This window comes from Anser brachyrhynchus (genome assembly GCF_964034855.1).
Source record: "Anser brachyrhynchus genome assembly, chromosome: 1".
NCBI classification, from domain to species: Eukaryota; Metazoa; Chordata; class Aves; order Anseriformes; family Anatidae; genus Anser; species Anser brachyrhynchus.
Window position 1 is genome coordinate 119,657,408 of NC_137694.1, and position 16,425 is coordinate 119,673,832.

The 16,425-nt window shown below is 49.6% G+C and overlaps 1 protein-coding gene across 1 annotated transcript; it reads left to right on the forward strand.

Moving 5' to 3' along the window:
• Nucleotides 1-338: 338 nt before the first annotated feature.
• Nucleotides 339-16,017, forward strand: DIPK2B (divergent protein kinase domain 2B). The gene is made up of 5 exons (XM_080600722.1): nucleotides 339-717; nucleotides 4,475-4,739; nucleotides 8,875-9,048; nucleotides 10,466-10,754; nucleotides 11,940-16,017. The coding sequence occupies exons 1-5, from the start codon at nucleotides 491-493 to the stop codon at nucleotides 12,278-12,280; spliced, it is 1,296 nt and encodes a 431-aa protein (XP_080456848.1). The 5' UTR covers nucleotides 339-490; the 3' UTR covers nucleotides 12,281-16,017.
• Nucleotides 16,018-16,425: the final 408 nt, after the last annotated feature.

Sequence of the window (16,425 nt, forward strand, 5' to 3'; positions counted from 1 at the left end):
CCCAGGGATGTGGCTCTGGGAATAACGCACCGTGAGGGGCTGGGCTTCTGGCTGAGTGTGCGTTCCTGCCACACTGCTATTCCTCCCAAATGAGCTTTTACCAAGTGTCCCGCACATGCCCTCTGCTCCAGCGGCAGGATATCCTTCATTTGTCTGCACAAAGCGCAGATGAGCACCTCTTGGCGTTGTTTTCCCAGCCGGCTGACGGGAGGGTCAGCAGGGGCCGAAGCAGCTGCGGCGAGTAAAGGAAAGGTAGCCATGGCAACCCAAGTTATCTGCATCCTCCATGCGTTTCCTTCTCCCCACCCTACATCGTATCTTTCCCACCCAAACCTCAAGCCAATAGAGCCAGTGACCAGCTGGCAGGATGGGGGCTGCGGCCGGGGCTCCAGCACCCAGCGCATCTGGCTGCGTTTCGGGGCTCACCGCGGCGGGGCCAGGAGCGTAGAGAGGGGTGGCTTGCAACAGGCAGAGCTCTCCGCGACTGTAGATGGGGCGCTGGATATGTCGCCTTTGCTCCAGAGTTGCAGATTCGTGGCTGCCGCTGCTGCTGGTTTTGGCCCTGAGCTGTAGCCCTGCTGCAGCAGCGACGGCTTCTCCGTCTGCGCCCCACGTCAAGCCCAGCTACAGTTTTGGCCGGACTTTCCTGGGACTCGATAAGTGCAACGCCTGCATTGGGACGTCCATTTGCAAGAAATTCTTTAAAGAAGAAATAAGGTCAGAAACTCGGCACAGTAATTTTTAGAGCATTCTGCATGGTACTTTGAAAGTTGCCTATTAGCGTTTCCCAGTACTTTAATGAAAGATGATGCAAAGAGTAACTTATCATTGGGCTGCCATTACAGTGCCGGGTATTTTAATTAATGTCTATGCGCTGCTGCTCTGTTTGCTTTTAAAGCCACACAGACATGACCAGAACTGTAACTTGAAGGCAGGAGTAAAAGGCACAACTTTCTGCACACAGAGCGTCTCTGAAGGAGTTCAAGGCAGTGACTGGGGAGGGCAAGAGGGGAGGAAGAAATTAGTTTGTTTCGATGTCACTGGAAGTATCTGATTGTGAGCAACTGAGTAAAGGTGAGGGGGATTTAACTTTGCATGTTCCAATGGGCTGTGTTAGCTACAAACATACGGGCATGTATAGTCTCGTACCAGGCGCAACAGTACCAATGTGCAGAATTTCACGTGCGTATTAACCAAGACCAAAAGCGATGTGCACCTGCCTGAGGCATGGGGGCTTCTGCACATCGGGATCCTGTGTGCTAGAGCAGAGACCGGGCTGAAATGTTCTTATGCTTTGGGGAGTTTTCTATGGGAAGTTGAAGGCAGCAGCAGAAGTTGCATCTGCCTCAAAGCTGATGGGACACGGGCTGCACAAGTGGCCGTTGGGCTGATCCAAGCAGTTTTAGACTCAAAAGCAGAGTGCATCTGCTGGCTGGAGCTGGTGTGTTTAAGGAGAAAGTTAAAGGCAGTGCTTGGCAGAGGAAGGGTTTACAGGTCCGATGAGATTTATAGAGCCAGATGCACTTTTTTTTATAGATTTAAAATCCCAGGAGAGAAGAAATGATTATAGCAAAATTGTATTGTTAATGCTGTGATGTAAGCGGTACTATATTGGGCAAAACACCCTTTTTATCTTGAGTGGGCCAGGCGAAGCTGGGAGGAGGTGAAATGTGTCCCCCCTTGACTTCTGAAGCAGCCGGGATTTTCGGCAAGTGGCAGGTTAAAAATGAAAAATTTCATTGGCACTCGTAGATCCACCCCCGTGCACCTTTTCCATGTTCACAAAGGTGGATGGTGCTTCGCACTTCCCTCTCGTGATCCTCAGCAGGACACGCTCCATTAACCCCCCACCACTTCCAGGAGCTGTGGCATGTCCTTGAGTAGCAAGCACCAGGATGTGGGGTTCGTTCCCAGAGCCTGCCCACCAGCTGGCCCAAAAGCAGAGCGTGGCAGAAGTTGTCACTGAAATATCAGATTTTCAAAATGCTGTGAAAACGAGCCGACCAAAACTATTTGAGGTCTTGTGCCAATGTTGGCGGCTAGCCTTGGCCGAGAGTATTGGGAAGGAAGTTTGAAAAAAGTGGAATGCTTCAATTTGTTAATATGACCTTTCTTTCTTTCTTTCCTTCTTTTTTTTAAGACTTAATTTATTTAACGTTAATGTTTTAAAAAATGTTAAACTCTCCAAATACAAACAAGGTTATTTTTGGCTGAAACAAAACACTTGGTATCATCCAGGAAAGAGAAAAGCGAGTTTAATTTTCTCCAGCATTCAGATCTGGGCCAATCTATAACCTGTATCTGGCAGATTGGTCCTCCACGCAGATCTCATGGAGCACCTTCATTAAAGCCCAACCTGGACCTTAGCTGCGCGGCTCTACACGAGGCTGGATTACTGCCGCGGCACGGCTCGGTGACGAATCCCGAAAGCATCCAGCACGTGTGCCAGGCCAGTGCTGGGCTGCCTGGAAATGGTGCCAGGCACAGAGAGGCTGTGGCCCCCTCGGGGCTCCCCTCGTGCCCGGAGCAGCGCTCGGTGCGGCATTTCGTGCATCGCGGCACCGCTGGCTGCGGGAGGTGGCTCTGTGCTGGTGCCTGCCTGGCGTCAGCTCCCCTGAGCGTGGCCGTGTGAGCCAAGTCACAAGGCACACTTATGCTTAACTTAAAAAAAGAGGGGAAAGAAAGAAAGCCCCAGCCCGTATCCGTCCCTTTCCCGTACGTGCCTGGCGCTGTGTGCCTGCTTTACAGATTAGGTGCTGGGAGGGGACACGGTGCAAAGCAAACCAAAGTAAGGCACAGCAGTTACTCTGTAGTCCTATCTCAAAACCAGGAAAAAAAAATAGAGAGAGAGAAAGAGAGGGGGTTTGTTTTCATATCAGATGCTCTGATCATAAGGAAGCTCTGATTTCATATTGGGCAAAATGCCCTCAGCAAGAGCCACAGCAGGGCTAGCACCAGCGGTCGCATCGGATGAGGTCGGTGCAACAGCCTGGGATGACGAGTAACTGTCTGGGCACTAAATGTCTCCCATTTGCCTGCAGCGTTTGCACTGAGTTTGCTGGGAACATTTCGGGGAGAGGGGTTTTCCCCCTTGGGGACAGCTGGGCTGCCCAGCATCTGCAAGATGCTTCCCTAAAAAGGGGCCGGGAAAGGCACTGGGACAAGGTTGCACACGCTGATATTTGAAGGGGAGATTTAGAGGGAAGTAAATATAATTAACCCCCTCAAAGTTTCTCTGCGTGGAGTTCCCAGCTGGAGGTCAAAAAGAAAAATCAGCTTCAACCCTCAGCTTCGTTAACGCCTTCTCATTTACTGGCAGCTAGCTGCTCCTGAAGGGCACCCCTTGCCTCTCCTCTTTCAGTTTTGAGCTATCATTGGCTTTAATTTATGGCGAGATTAAATTAAGAAATGCTTTCTTACGTACTTGGGCAAGTGTATAATGAGGAGAGCCTGGAGGCAGCCCGTGCAGCCGCTGGCCTGGCTGAGGGCTGGGACTCAGCTGCTCTCTCACATCTCGCAGAGGAACCTACAAAGCAGTCAGACGCCCGTTTCCATCACACAGGTTTCCATTCCATACCCCACACCCCCCACAGCTATGCCCTGGGGGTGCCCCGTGGAGACCCGTGGAGACCCTGTGCCCATGCAGGTGGAGGTCACAGCGTGCATTTGGTGTGGTGCTGCTGCTCTCCTTGCTCCAGCGGTTCCTCCTACCTGGACGCGGGGTGAGGAGCAGGCAGCCAGGTCTCTGCCTGTACCAGTCTGGCCAGGAAGGCTGGCTGAGGTGTTTTCACCAGAAAAGATTTTGCAGCTGAGGAAAGCGCTAGGTCACGACACTAAATTTTCCTTGGAACTCACCATCAAAAACTTCAAACAAAACATCCTTCATGAGCTTTGTTTCAGCATTAGTATTTTGATTAATGAAAAAAAAAATACACCTGCCTCCCCTGCATCAACACTGAGTAAAGCCACCACCTCAAAGCGAAAGGTCATTCTGGTATTTCCAAACATATTTATTTTCTGGAGTTTTTGTTCTGCAGGGTACTTCAAAGTGTTATTATTCCATTTTTTGGACCCTTCTCTCATTGCAGCACAGGCTTCAGGAAATCTCAAAATGTCAGGAGTTCCCAGGGAACTGAAGCCCCGAGCCTTCTCCCTTCACTTTTGCTGTTTACATGGCCCAAATAGTGATGTTTGGGCGTAGCAGGGGACATGATTAAGTGGGGAAAATAATGTGGGCACTTTCTCCAAAGCACGTTTGGAGAACCACCTACTCTACTCCACCTACTCTTCTTACCTGGGGCATGTGTGGTCCTTGGGGTGGGAAAAGGCTCCCCAGCGATGCCAAAGGGACCCCCCAAAATCGCTTGGGACATCTCTTGCTGAGGTTTTCATGACGCTGTGTGGTGCTTGCGCGGTGGGTGTCGGCGAGGCTTGTTAACCCGCTCTCCGTGGGGCTCTCGTTTTGGTTTGGCAGGTTTGACACCTGGCTTTCTTCTCATTTAAAGCTGCCCCCCAGCTACCTGCTCAGCTACTCGGGCAACTACACCGACGATGCCCAGAGCTGGCGGCTGGTCGACATCACCCGCCTGACCACCAAGTACCAGCACGACCAGGCGGACAAGCGCATCTGCACCTCCCTGCTGAAGACCAAGACCTGCAGCCTGGAGCGTGCCCTGCGCCGCACGCACCGCTTCCAGAAGTGGCTGCGGGCCAAGCGCCTCACCCCCGACCTGGTCCAGGTCAGTGCCCCACCACCGGCCCCAAAACCAGACAAGGGCAGCCCGCGGGGATGCACGGGGAGCCTGCACTGGCAGCCAGCTGGCTCTGCTCCTGCATGGCCGTGGGTCCAAAGGGGGCACCCAAAGCGTCCTGTGCTGCAGGTGGGACAGCAGTGGTACGGGCAAGGGTTCGGGGTTGTCCCCAAGAAGGGCAAGAGTGGGGCTCCTGGAGGCTGAGGGTGAATGCCCTAACACCTGCTGGCTTCTCAGGCAGGAAAAAAAAAAAATAAAATAAATGAACCAATACATGTGAAAACACCAGTAGCTCAGGTGGGGATGTTTCTGCCTCACCCTCAATTTTTCCACCCTAATGTCTCAATGCTGTCTGTACTCTATGTACATCTTCTTTATAACTAACAGCACAGGTATTTTAGGGTGAAGGTTCTCACATAATTACGTGGCTGGGGAAAGGGAGGTTTAAAATAGTGGCTGGGTGAGCCCCGAGGACCAGCCTAGGGGACGCACCCAGGGACAAACTCTCTGGGACATCTCAGAGATTTTTAAGTGAAGAAGGGGCACAGCCAGCTGCAGCAGGGCCGAGATCAGTGCACGCCAACCCCAGGACTACACCGCTCCTGTTTTCATGGCTCTTTGGCTCTGTCAATGAAGCAATGCGTGCTCTGTAACATGGCTGCTGGGCTCACAGTGGCCTGAAACAAGAAGCAGCCAGCGGCAGTGACATTTCCACAGCACAGCACGAGTGCAAGCTCCTGAACAAGCCCATGGTGATGCTCCAAGCCCGAGGCCCCCCGCGCCTCCCTGCCCACCCGGCACCGCCTCCTTGCAGCTGAGAGCCACGGGAGCACCTCAGCCTGCACCCAGCAAACACAAGCTGGCAACCCAGCACGAGCCATCGGAGGGGGCTTCCTGCAGATACAAGAAGTCACTGCAAATGCTTACTGGCAGCCGCTGCTCTTCTGGTATTGTTGGAGGTGTTTAACAGCATGCTGCTGATGCCCAGCGTGACTCTGACCCCGTTTCATGATGCTGTGGTCACCCAGGGGCGTCTGTGCTCCCCTGCCTGCAGTTTTGGCACTGAGGAAAACTAATGACTCGAGTAATTTTGTCTTTTGTAACAGGGAATTACAACAGCCCTCCACATCCTTGAATCGGGATGACAGCCCATGAAGCGCTGCTTTTACACTTTGTGCTGCCTGCCCTGCCTGCCCCAGCTGCCAGCCGAGCTGCCACACTGATTATTTCACCTGCCACATCGAAAATCCTTGTCGGACGCAGCAAAGCCTTCACTGCTAAAATCTCGCTGGCATGGGAGAGGAGCCGGGCTCAGCTCGGGCTGTGCGCTGCTGCCCGTGCTGGATGTTGTAACCCACACGGCAGCACCAGCTCACACTGCTTTGCCTACATCTTGGGCCCACATTTTGTCGCTGTGAACCATACAGGGCTTGTTTGCTCTCTTTGAGGTGAACAGCAACAAAATGTGGGCTAGCTTCAGCCCAGATCGCCTGCAGAGCAAAGTTATAACCCTGGTTACAAAGCGCAGCCTGGAAAATGCGTGAGGACAACAGCAGGGGTGTCTGCAGCGGGGATGAGCCCCGTGGCTTCACTGGACATCCTCAGCTTCTCTTTTTGGGGGTGAACGAAACCCCTGCCTTCAAACAGCCAGGAGCAGTGAGCGTTTCAACACACACATCCGGCTGTCTCCTCCTGGGTCCAACTCCAAACTTTTTCATTTGATTTCACCCAGGCACAAGGGGCAGCAGGCAGCAGTGCTCCTGGGCTGTGTGCTGCCCGTCCTCAGGCTGGCTGAATAGAGAGCAAAGTGGAGAAAATTTGTCTTCCAGAAGTCATCTCATCTTTATGTCCCAGTGGATTCTGTGCATGCCTGCCTGAGATCTGTGTATGTACGCATGCACAGGAGGTTAACGCACATCACATACTGTGCAGTAGGGAAAAAAAAATCACAGCTGAGGATAGGTAGGCATTGTAGGAACTACTCATTATCAGATACAAGAATGCAGGAATTTAATCAAAGTAAATGAGAAGCTTTCCATATCAATCACAAACAAGATGTCAGGCTACCTGTCAAGTCTTATTCTCCAGGGTGATAAGATGCTGGAAAGGACTTGAGATATTCTGAGATAAATCAGTATCTTCAGTGTTTCAAGTATACAACCTTCAAATTTTTCTTCCATTGGCAGTTTTTGTCTGACAGTTTTACAACTGTGGCTGCTTTTCTGCTGTATGGATGCTGCCGTCATTCAGCCCCAGCCAGGTGTCGGTCACTGCTTTAGCCGTGAAAACCCTAAAATATTTCCACGGGAAAGGAGCAGTCACGATAGCTGTGTGCAGCACATGTCTACATCTGTGTTCATAGGATAAGCTCTGACCTTGGAAAAAGTCCTTATTATAGCTTCTATGCATTCTCGTGATTTTCGTTCCTACTGTACACTTGTTAAGGGTCTCAGCTTTTGCATGACAAACTCCTGGAGTTAGCGAGGCTTTCTAACTTTGGCTGCAAATATTTGCATACACGCTGAGCTGCTAGAGACTTTCTCCACCATTACTCTTACTTAACACAATTCTGTTCTGCTCATTTTTTCTCACTTCTCCTCCAAAGGGAAAGTGACAGAGTCACCCATAATGTGTCTGCAAGTGCAGTGAGACAGAAATCCATAACCATCCCTTCCCTCCCCCTATGGTTTCTGATAATTAGTGGAAAATATATTTCCTTGATAAGGCCACACCAGGGGCCAGAAGTGTATGAAGGCTTGTAGCTAGAACTGAGGAGCATTATTTTTGACAAATGGGTCTTTGGTCTTGGCAAATCAATGCTCTAGTTGGGATTGGGGTTTTCATGTAGCTTTGACCATGTATTGGCATTCAGGGCTTGCTCCATGCAACTGATGGCCAAGGAGGGAGAGGTTGGACCCCCCCCTGAAGCCAGCAGGGAGGCAGAAGAGGGAACACAAGAGGTCCTGTCCCCCCTTCTGCATCTGCCTGGGAGAGTGGCACTCTCCTCCTTCTCTCGTTTCTTTTTTTTTTTTTTTTTTGGCATGGCTGGTTAATCAATGCTTTATGCCAAATGAACAGCTCGTGCAGGAAGGGCTGCGCAAGACCTACCTCAGAGCTACCAAATGACCTGGGGAGATCCTGAGTCAAATCTTTGCTCCCAGCGTGAAAAACGGCAGGCAGCAAACGTGAGCTCGAGTGCCCTGTCCTCTGAAGAATCTCTGAAAGCCATCAGATGAGAAAGTAAATCCAATAGAATAAGTTTGGCTACTTGAATCATTTGGCAGAAAGAGGTTTTGCAGAAGTCCAACTCCCTTCCCCAGCAGAGGAAAGGCAGGGCAGCATTTCTGCGTTGCTATCAGGAACTCTCCTCCCCATGTCACCTCTCCGTGGTTTTTAAAACTTTAAAACAAAAGTATTTTTCTACAGCAAAAGTGCCATTATATGCCATTTCTCCCAGATGTAGACTGCTTGTTAAAATTTTACAAATCAAGGCCACAAATTTAAAAGGTGAAATACAGTGATGGCTGAAGCCATTAGCCCAACAATTCTTTACTTGTTGCTGGCATTTGCAAGAAAATATACTCAGGATATTCAAAGTCAGCTTTGAGAACTAATGTGCAAGTTTATCAGAGAGATAATGTATCCTGTGCTTGTGCCCGTGTACAATGTTTATTTACAGTTTTAAGGCGTGTTTACTGACCTTAACAAGGAACATTTCCAAGAAAGCTGCTTATAGGCTAAGCAAACAGGGAAGCAGTCTGAAGACATTATTTGAAGAAAAAAGTGACTCACTGGCGGAGCAAAGAGAGAGGCCGCCACGGGCCGGCAGGGCTGCCAGGGCTTGTGCTGCCCAGTGAGGCAGGGAAAAGGGGCTGGTGGTGGCCATGGCCACGCTGCAAAGACTGCGTGCCATTTCCAGAATTTGTCACGAATGGGTGTTTTTGGCTGATGCAGAAGGTGAAGCTGCCCCATTTCTTCCTGGGAGGGGGTTGCTGCGGAGTCCCCCGTGCACCCATGCCCATTAGTGGTGCTGCAGAGCACAGAGCTGCCCCCGTAGCAGAACGCCTTTTGATATCTCAGGCTGGAAAATAAACACCCTTGTTGTGCTTTGCCCCCTCTCCAGGGCCTGTCTAGCCCAATGCTGCGCTGCCCATCCCAGCGCCTCCTGGACCGGATAGTGCGGCGCTACGCCGAGGTGCCGGACGCCGGCAGCATCTACATGGACCACCTCACCGACCGGGACAAGCTGCGCCTCCTGTACACGCTGTCGGTGAATTCACACCCCATCCTGTTACAGGTAGGTACTGCCTGCCCCAGCAGAAACACCGCCCTGCAGCCCCTTGCAAGCATGAGACGTGCCCCAGTCCCTGCTGCAAGGACTGCCCTTTGCAAGCTCCCCAACCTTCATGAAGCGTGTTTCTTCCGAGGAGATGGGTTGCTGAAGCCAGGCAAACTCCTTGCACCAGCCTGTGAAGTTGCTGAGAGATACGGATGCCCAACCCCTGAAATAAATCAGGGCCCAGATGGGTTATTACAGCAGCACGCTGTGAAAGCCAGGTTTTTACACATCCCTGATGTTGCAGTGTCATGTTTGCATTGCTAATGTATTACTTAAAATCACAGCCTTTTTATAAAATCCAAAGCACAAGAGAGCACACATTAACACACGAGGACCGAGACACAGCGTTGGGATTGAACATGGATTTGGGGAGCATGGATTTCTCAGTCTCAGCGTGTCACAGCTGTTATTAATGTTTGCATGCCTCTGGTAGCTGGCTCTATGGCAGAGTGCAGCTCTGCAGAGGTGTTTGGTAGAATCCCAACTACAACTGAGCTCTGAGTTTGAAGGCAGTGAGCTCCTCTGGTCCCCTCCTGGCATGTGGTCTCCACTCTCACCGTGTAAGTACCTCCATGGGAGCATCCTCACTGCCACCTCACATCCAGTCCTCATTGCTGTTGCTTGCAACCCTTTGAGATATGATGAAGTAGAGAGAAGAAGGCAACATCTTCCTCCTGCCTAAGGCCACTGAGGGCCCACACTGTGCTCCCCTGCCCAGTTAGGGGGAATGGTGCTCATGCTCTGGGGAGTCTCCTGGGGGGTCCCTTGGCCACCTTGCCCAGAACTCACTGGGGCACAAGGGTGCAGCTCTCAGTGCTGCAGAGGTGAGAAAAATGTGGCAAACCCTGTCCACATGTTCCCCATGCAGCAAACATCCAGCACATCTGACTCACAAAATGGCCGGGCATGGTCTTACAAATCAGCAAAAACTGCTCTAGCCCCACCTCACCTTCAGGCCGTGGCTTCAGCGATGCAGTGCTCATAAAGGAGCCATCCAAGGCCCCATAAAGAAACCTAAAATTAGCTCTTCTCTGCCTAAAAATTTCATGAATTTAAAATCTATTATTGTCTTGGACTTTCCAGTTAGTCTCCCTCATGGAACAGATCTTGAAATATCAGATTCTTCTTCTTTAATTACCAAAAGAAAAGAAAAAGGGAGAAATGTAGGGCAGAGTTGCTTGTCCCTTGGCTGCTGGGACTTGCTTTGGTGAGGGTCAGTGGTGGGCTGGCTCCAGAAAGCAAAGCACAACGCCAGCACGGCTGCTTGGAAAATCCAAAGGGTGCGCTCAAAGCCATCTGGGAGGGAGGTGGGCTCATGTCGAAGAGCACGGTGACCAGGGCCAGGTGTTGATGCCATCGTCCCCTCTCCTGGCAGATCTTCCCCGACGTGGAGGGGTGGCCCTTCCCACGGTACCTGGGCTCCTGTGGGCGGCTGGTGGTCAGCGCCAGCACCCAGCCCCTGCGCGACTTCTTCGGGGCGGCCCCCGAGGTGGCGGCCGACCTGGCCCTCCAGCTCCTCGCCGTCCTCCGCTCCATGGGCACCAACGACCTCAACTATTTCTTCTACTTCACCCACGTGGACGCTGGCACCTTCGGCGTGTTCAGCAACGGGCATCTGTTCATCCGGGATGCCAGCACGCTGGGCATCATCGACAAGGAGGAAGGTACTCAGCAGGCTCTGGGGCTGCGCGTCTGTCATAGGAGGGCTTGGTGTGACAGGGCAAAGGAAATCTGTCACCTGCTGTGTTTTGTTTATTTATTTATTTATTAAAAATCAACCAAACATTGCTTGCTAAGTTTAAATACTACAAAGTTCAAGGAGACATTTACTAATAACGAAAGCATCAGCAGTGCCTGCCATCCTGGCTCCGAGTGGAGAAGGCAGCAGGCATTTTGCTTGTGCCATCAGTGGAGCAGTGACCGAAGGATGCTCCGGGTGCCACGTGGGCACCTGCATGCCACACGGCCCCCTCTGTGATGGGCAGCAGCCTTCAGCGTGCACAGTGCTGAGTATTCTCCCTTACATGCTCCCTACATCACCTCTTTTCTGTAAAACTTTTGTCACACAGATGTCGGTATTTGCAAATAAAAACTTCATAGGCTCGCTTGTTCAAAGTATTGGGTCAAATCAAACTCTTTTTAGGTGCATTTATCACAGTATCTTATAATAGTAATAATAATAATAACAAAATCAATCATGTAAATTTTGCATAAAATCAAGGATTACTATTCACTTTCCACAGTTTAGATTGCTCTGTCACTGGAAGTAGAGCTAGCAAAAAACATTCCTCCAATAATTTCACACTTTCATTTTGAATGTCCGACTTTTCAGAAGACCTTTGCTCAGCTCAAACATTCAGCTAAGCACATCTCAAATATTCAGAAGTAGTTGTCAGAGGATTTTCCACTAGGCTTCTTTTTCTTGTCCCACCAGCTATTATGGTTGTATTGGCTCCAGCTAGATGAGCTGTTTTTGCAATTTAATGATTTTGGGTAACATGAAAAAATTACGTTTGACTGTTTGTGGTAGTTTCTGTAGGAACTCCATGTTCTAGGTTGTTGCTCTGATTCTTCTGATTTTCTCTGCACCAATTTGACCCAACAGACTCCTCTCTGCTTCCTCTGTAAGGCAATTCAGCAGAGCTCTGTCGTTCAGAAAAATACATGTATTTGAGGAGAAAAGTAGCCCTTACACAGATACAGCACAGCATACATTGTGGTGAAAGATAGTAGTGTCCTTTACATAGCAAAAAAAAACAAAACTATATTAATACAGGGGTACAGACATATGTGATTATCCGAGATTTCATTCCCGTCTTTCTAACAACCATTTTCATGGTCTTTAACAGGGAGCCAACTGATCGACGGCCAACAGGAGTACAAAGATATATTTAGCTGCTTGACTGTGGACTGCCAGTCTGCATTTGTGTCCTGTAACTCCATCAGAGAGAAGCAGAGCTTTGTCATGGTGTGTCAAGAGCTTCTGCCTAAGCTCCTGAAGGGGAAATTCCTGCAACCTGTGCAGGAGAAAATAGACAGCTTCCTGCAGCACTGCGCGGATGGCTTTGCTGATGACCAGGGTGTCAATGAGGCACTGGCAAAGCTGGCAGAGCTCCTGAAGCCTCTGCGGTCTTGTGATTCACGCTTTGCCTACCGCTACCCGGACTGCAAATACAGTGACAAATACTGATGGCTTTGGAGGAAGGCTGCCCAAGAAGGATGGGACAAGTTTCCTGGCTCCAGTGCAGGAAGCAAGGAGGAGCCAGGGTAGCTGGATGGAGCCGCACCGACTCCAGGATACCCTCATTGGGATGGTGGAGGAGGGATCCGAGTGCACACAGGATTTATTGTTCATCTTCCAGAGATGCATTTGTTACTTGGGATGTTAGATGTGATGTAAGGCTTATGGATTATAAACATTATCATGAGTGGCAGGGGCTACAGGATTAATAAATCCCCTTCACGTATTTTGGCCTTGGAAGAGTTTTCCATGCCATCCATTAAAAAGAAACCCTTGGAAGGCAGCATACTCAAAACTAGCTAGATAGGGGAACTTTATTACCAAGAACATCTTTCTGATCGAGATGATATATACATAATGTGAGATGGATGGAAGTATTTAAGACTTTCCTTATGGGGATTTTTAATGCTTAAAAGTCATAGACAAACTGAGCCACCTGATCTGTTCCTTACCACCATCCATCACAGATCACTTCTACAGAATATTTAAATTTTATTACTTTTATGGAACACAGAACAGAAAGGCACAATCAGCAGCATTAAAAAGCTGAAAGACCCAGCATCTCTTGAGACTTAATTTCTCTAATCCCCAGTTACTTTTAGTCTTTCCCAAGTTGATGGGCAATAATTGGAGTTTAATAAAGGTTCTTGTTTTAGGATTAAAAACAATAGCAACAACAACAACAATGAAAAAAAAAAAGAACAAAAACAACTAACAACTCTTAGATATGATTGTCCAACAGGTATTTTCACACTTTCCTCTCTAAAGAAAACTGGAGGGAACCATTTGAACAAAACCATTAAATTAGAAAACTGCCTTAAGAGGAGAAAAAACATGGCCAGAAGATGGGATACTTGTTTACCCTAACCACAAGACCACAAGAGGATCACCCAAAATCACAGAATTGTTGAGGTGGGAAGGGACCTTTGGAAATCATTTGGTCCAACCCCCTGCCAAGCAGGATCACCTAGAGCACATTGCGCAGGATGGCATCCAGGCAGGTTTTGAATATCTCCAGAGAAGGAGACTCCATGACCTCTCTGGTCAACCTGTCCCAGTGCTCTGTCATCCTCACAGTAAAGAAGTGCCCTCACATATTGAGCTGGAACCTCCTGTGCTTCAGTTTGTGCCCATTGCCTCTCGTACTGTAGCTGGGCACCACTGAAAAGAGTGGTCCCACCTTCTTGACACCCTCCCCTCAGATATTTATACACATTGATAAGATCCCCTGTCAGTCTCCTCTCCTCCAAGCTAAACAGGCCCAGCTCTCTCAGCCCCTCCTTATATAAGAAATGCTCTAGTCCCCTAACCATCTTCGCAGCCCTCCTCTGAACTTGCTCCAGTAGTTGTAAGTCCCTCTTGTACTGGGAAGCTCATAACTGGACGCAATACTCTAGGTGAGACCTCATCAGGGCTGAGTAGAGGGTGAGGGTCGCCCCCCCTTGACCCACTGGCAGCACTCTTCTGAATGCACCCCAGGCACCCTTCTTGGCTACAAGGGCACATCGCTGACTCATGGTCAGCCTGCTGTCCACCAGGACTCCCATGTCCTTCTCTGCAGAGCTGCTTTTCAGCAGGTCGGTCCCCAGCCTGTACTGGTGCATGAGGTTATTCCTCCCTAGGTGAAGGATCCTGCATTTGCCTTTGTTGAACTTCATGAGGTTCCTCTCAGCCCGTCCCTCCAGCCTGTTGAGGTCCCTCTGAATGGCAGCACAGCCCTCTGGGGTATCAGCCACTCCTCCGAGCTTCATGTCGCCAGCAAACTTGCTGAGGGTGCACTCCGTTATATCGTCCAGGTCGTTGATGTACTGATGAACATGAATTGAACAACACTGGACACAGTACTGACCCCTGGGGGACACCACTAACTACAGGCCTCCAACTAGACTCCGCATCACTAGGCACAGCTCTCTGAGCTCTGCCATCCAGCCAGTTCTCCATCCCCCTCACCATCCACTCAGTCTATTCTGCACTTCCTGAGCTTGTCTATGAGGATGTTATGGGAGACAATGTCAAAAGCTTTGATGAAGTCAAAGTAGACAACATCTACTGCTCTCCCTCATCTATCCAGATAGTCATCCCAACATAGAAGGCTATCAGATCTGTTAAGCATGATTTCCCCTTGGTGAATCCATGCTGACTATTCCTGGTTACCTTCTCCTCCACATGCCTCGAGATGACCTCCAGGATGAGCTGTTCCATCACCTTTTCAGGAACGGAGTTGAGGCTGACTGGCCTGTAGTTTCCAGGGTCCTCCTTCTTGCCCTTTTTGAAGACTGGATTGACATTGGCTTTCTTCCAGTCCTCAGGTATCTCTCCTGTTCTCCATGACTTTTCAAAGATGATGGAGGGTGGGCTAGCAATAACATCCACCAGCTCCCTTAGCACCCATGGGTGCATCCCATCAGGACCCATGGATTTGTGGGTGTCACATTTGCCTAAATGATCTCTAACCTGACCCTCCTTGACCAAGGGAAAGTTCTCCTTTCTCCAGACTTCCTCTTTTGTCTCTAGGTTCTGAGATTCCTGAGGGCTGGTCTTAACAGTGAAGACTGAAGCAAAGAAGGCATACAATAACTCTGCCTTCTCTGTATACTAGATGCTCCAGTGCAGGTCCTGAAGCACCCCCAAAGAGGCAAGAAGGTCTGAGTTCTGACCAGCCAGAAGCATAACCATCCCTGCTTCCTCATCCATTTGCCTTTTTAAAATAGAAATCGGAAATCAGTCCCTAAAGGAGTGACTCTGGCACCTAGAATTTGGGTTGGAAGACTAGTTTCACAGAGGTGGCCAACAGAGTGCCTCTTTTTTGTGTGGAGAGCTTGAAAAAGTTGCTGAGTTGCAAAACACAGTTTTCACAGAATCACACAATCACAGGATGGTTGTGGTGAGAAGGGAGTTCTGGAGGTCATCTGGTCCAACCCAAGGAGGGCCATCTAAAGCAGGTTGCCCAGGACCACGTCTAGGCGGCTGGCAGTGCTCCATCACTCACAGAGTACAGAAGTGCTTCCTAATGCACAGACAGAGCCTCTTGTGTTCCAGTCTGTGTCCGTTGCCTCTTGCCCTTGCATTGATAACCACTCAGCATTTGTTGGTCCCCATCCCATGTGGTCCCTGTGGGGTGTCAGAGATACTTCCTTGTTGTCCAGGAGGCTGTGAGATCTCACCGGGATTTGGGGCTTGTCTCCTGCGATTCAAGTGTGCAGGAGTCACCAAAAACTTGACTCAGCTGAGTCAGAAACTAGACTTTCTGGATCCCCGTCTAAGTATTTTCATCACAGAAACAGTCTTCACGTATCCATGGTTCAAAAAAGAAATCAGTAACAGGCCTAAAACCAGAAAAAGATGTGAGTGCATTTGCATTGCTCATCATTGTGCAGAGTTACCGGGAGCAGGAAAGCAAGGCAAGATCTACTGTAGGCTGGGGGGGGGCTCAGTGTGTGCAGAGAACCAGGCCTGGGGTTAAAGCAAGGTATTGCAGCACATCAGGCATCCAAAAACACATGCGGCTCTGCCACTGGCAAAATCTGCCCCAGGACATTTATTTTGCTTTTCCTCCTGGCATAAAATATCAAATACACCTTTCACCTCTCAAGAAGCAGAAACATTGGAAATAATTTGTAAGTAAATTTAGCTTCAGGCCCAGATGGTCCGACAGCAAAAATGTTTAAATATACATCCTGAGCCCTCTTTCATGGTTTCAGTCTATTTCTACATCATGGCTCTCTTCCAGTACAAAAAACATATCCTTCGCTGGATCCATAAGGCTGACTAACAATCTGTTTTCAACAGTTTTTCTGGAATCTGTCTGCATCTTCTATCTTTCAGTCTGTGGTTTTACCTAAAGCTGTGCCTTGGCACCGGGCCCCTTCCCTTCCAGTGAGTCCTCCCGGTCGGCCACCCCTCGCCAGGCCAGGTAAAACTCCTGCTTTACCACCACTCTCAATAATTAATAACACATTGCTTCCCCCTGGGTGGTTCATTGTTATCTTCCACTCAGTGCTGGAGGGCAGTGTGGTTCATGGTAACCAAAAATGCCAAAAAAAATCTCTAAGGGGAAGAATTTGTCTGCTCTACCCACGCCCCAGGTGAAGTAA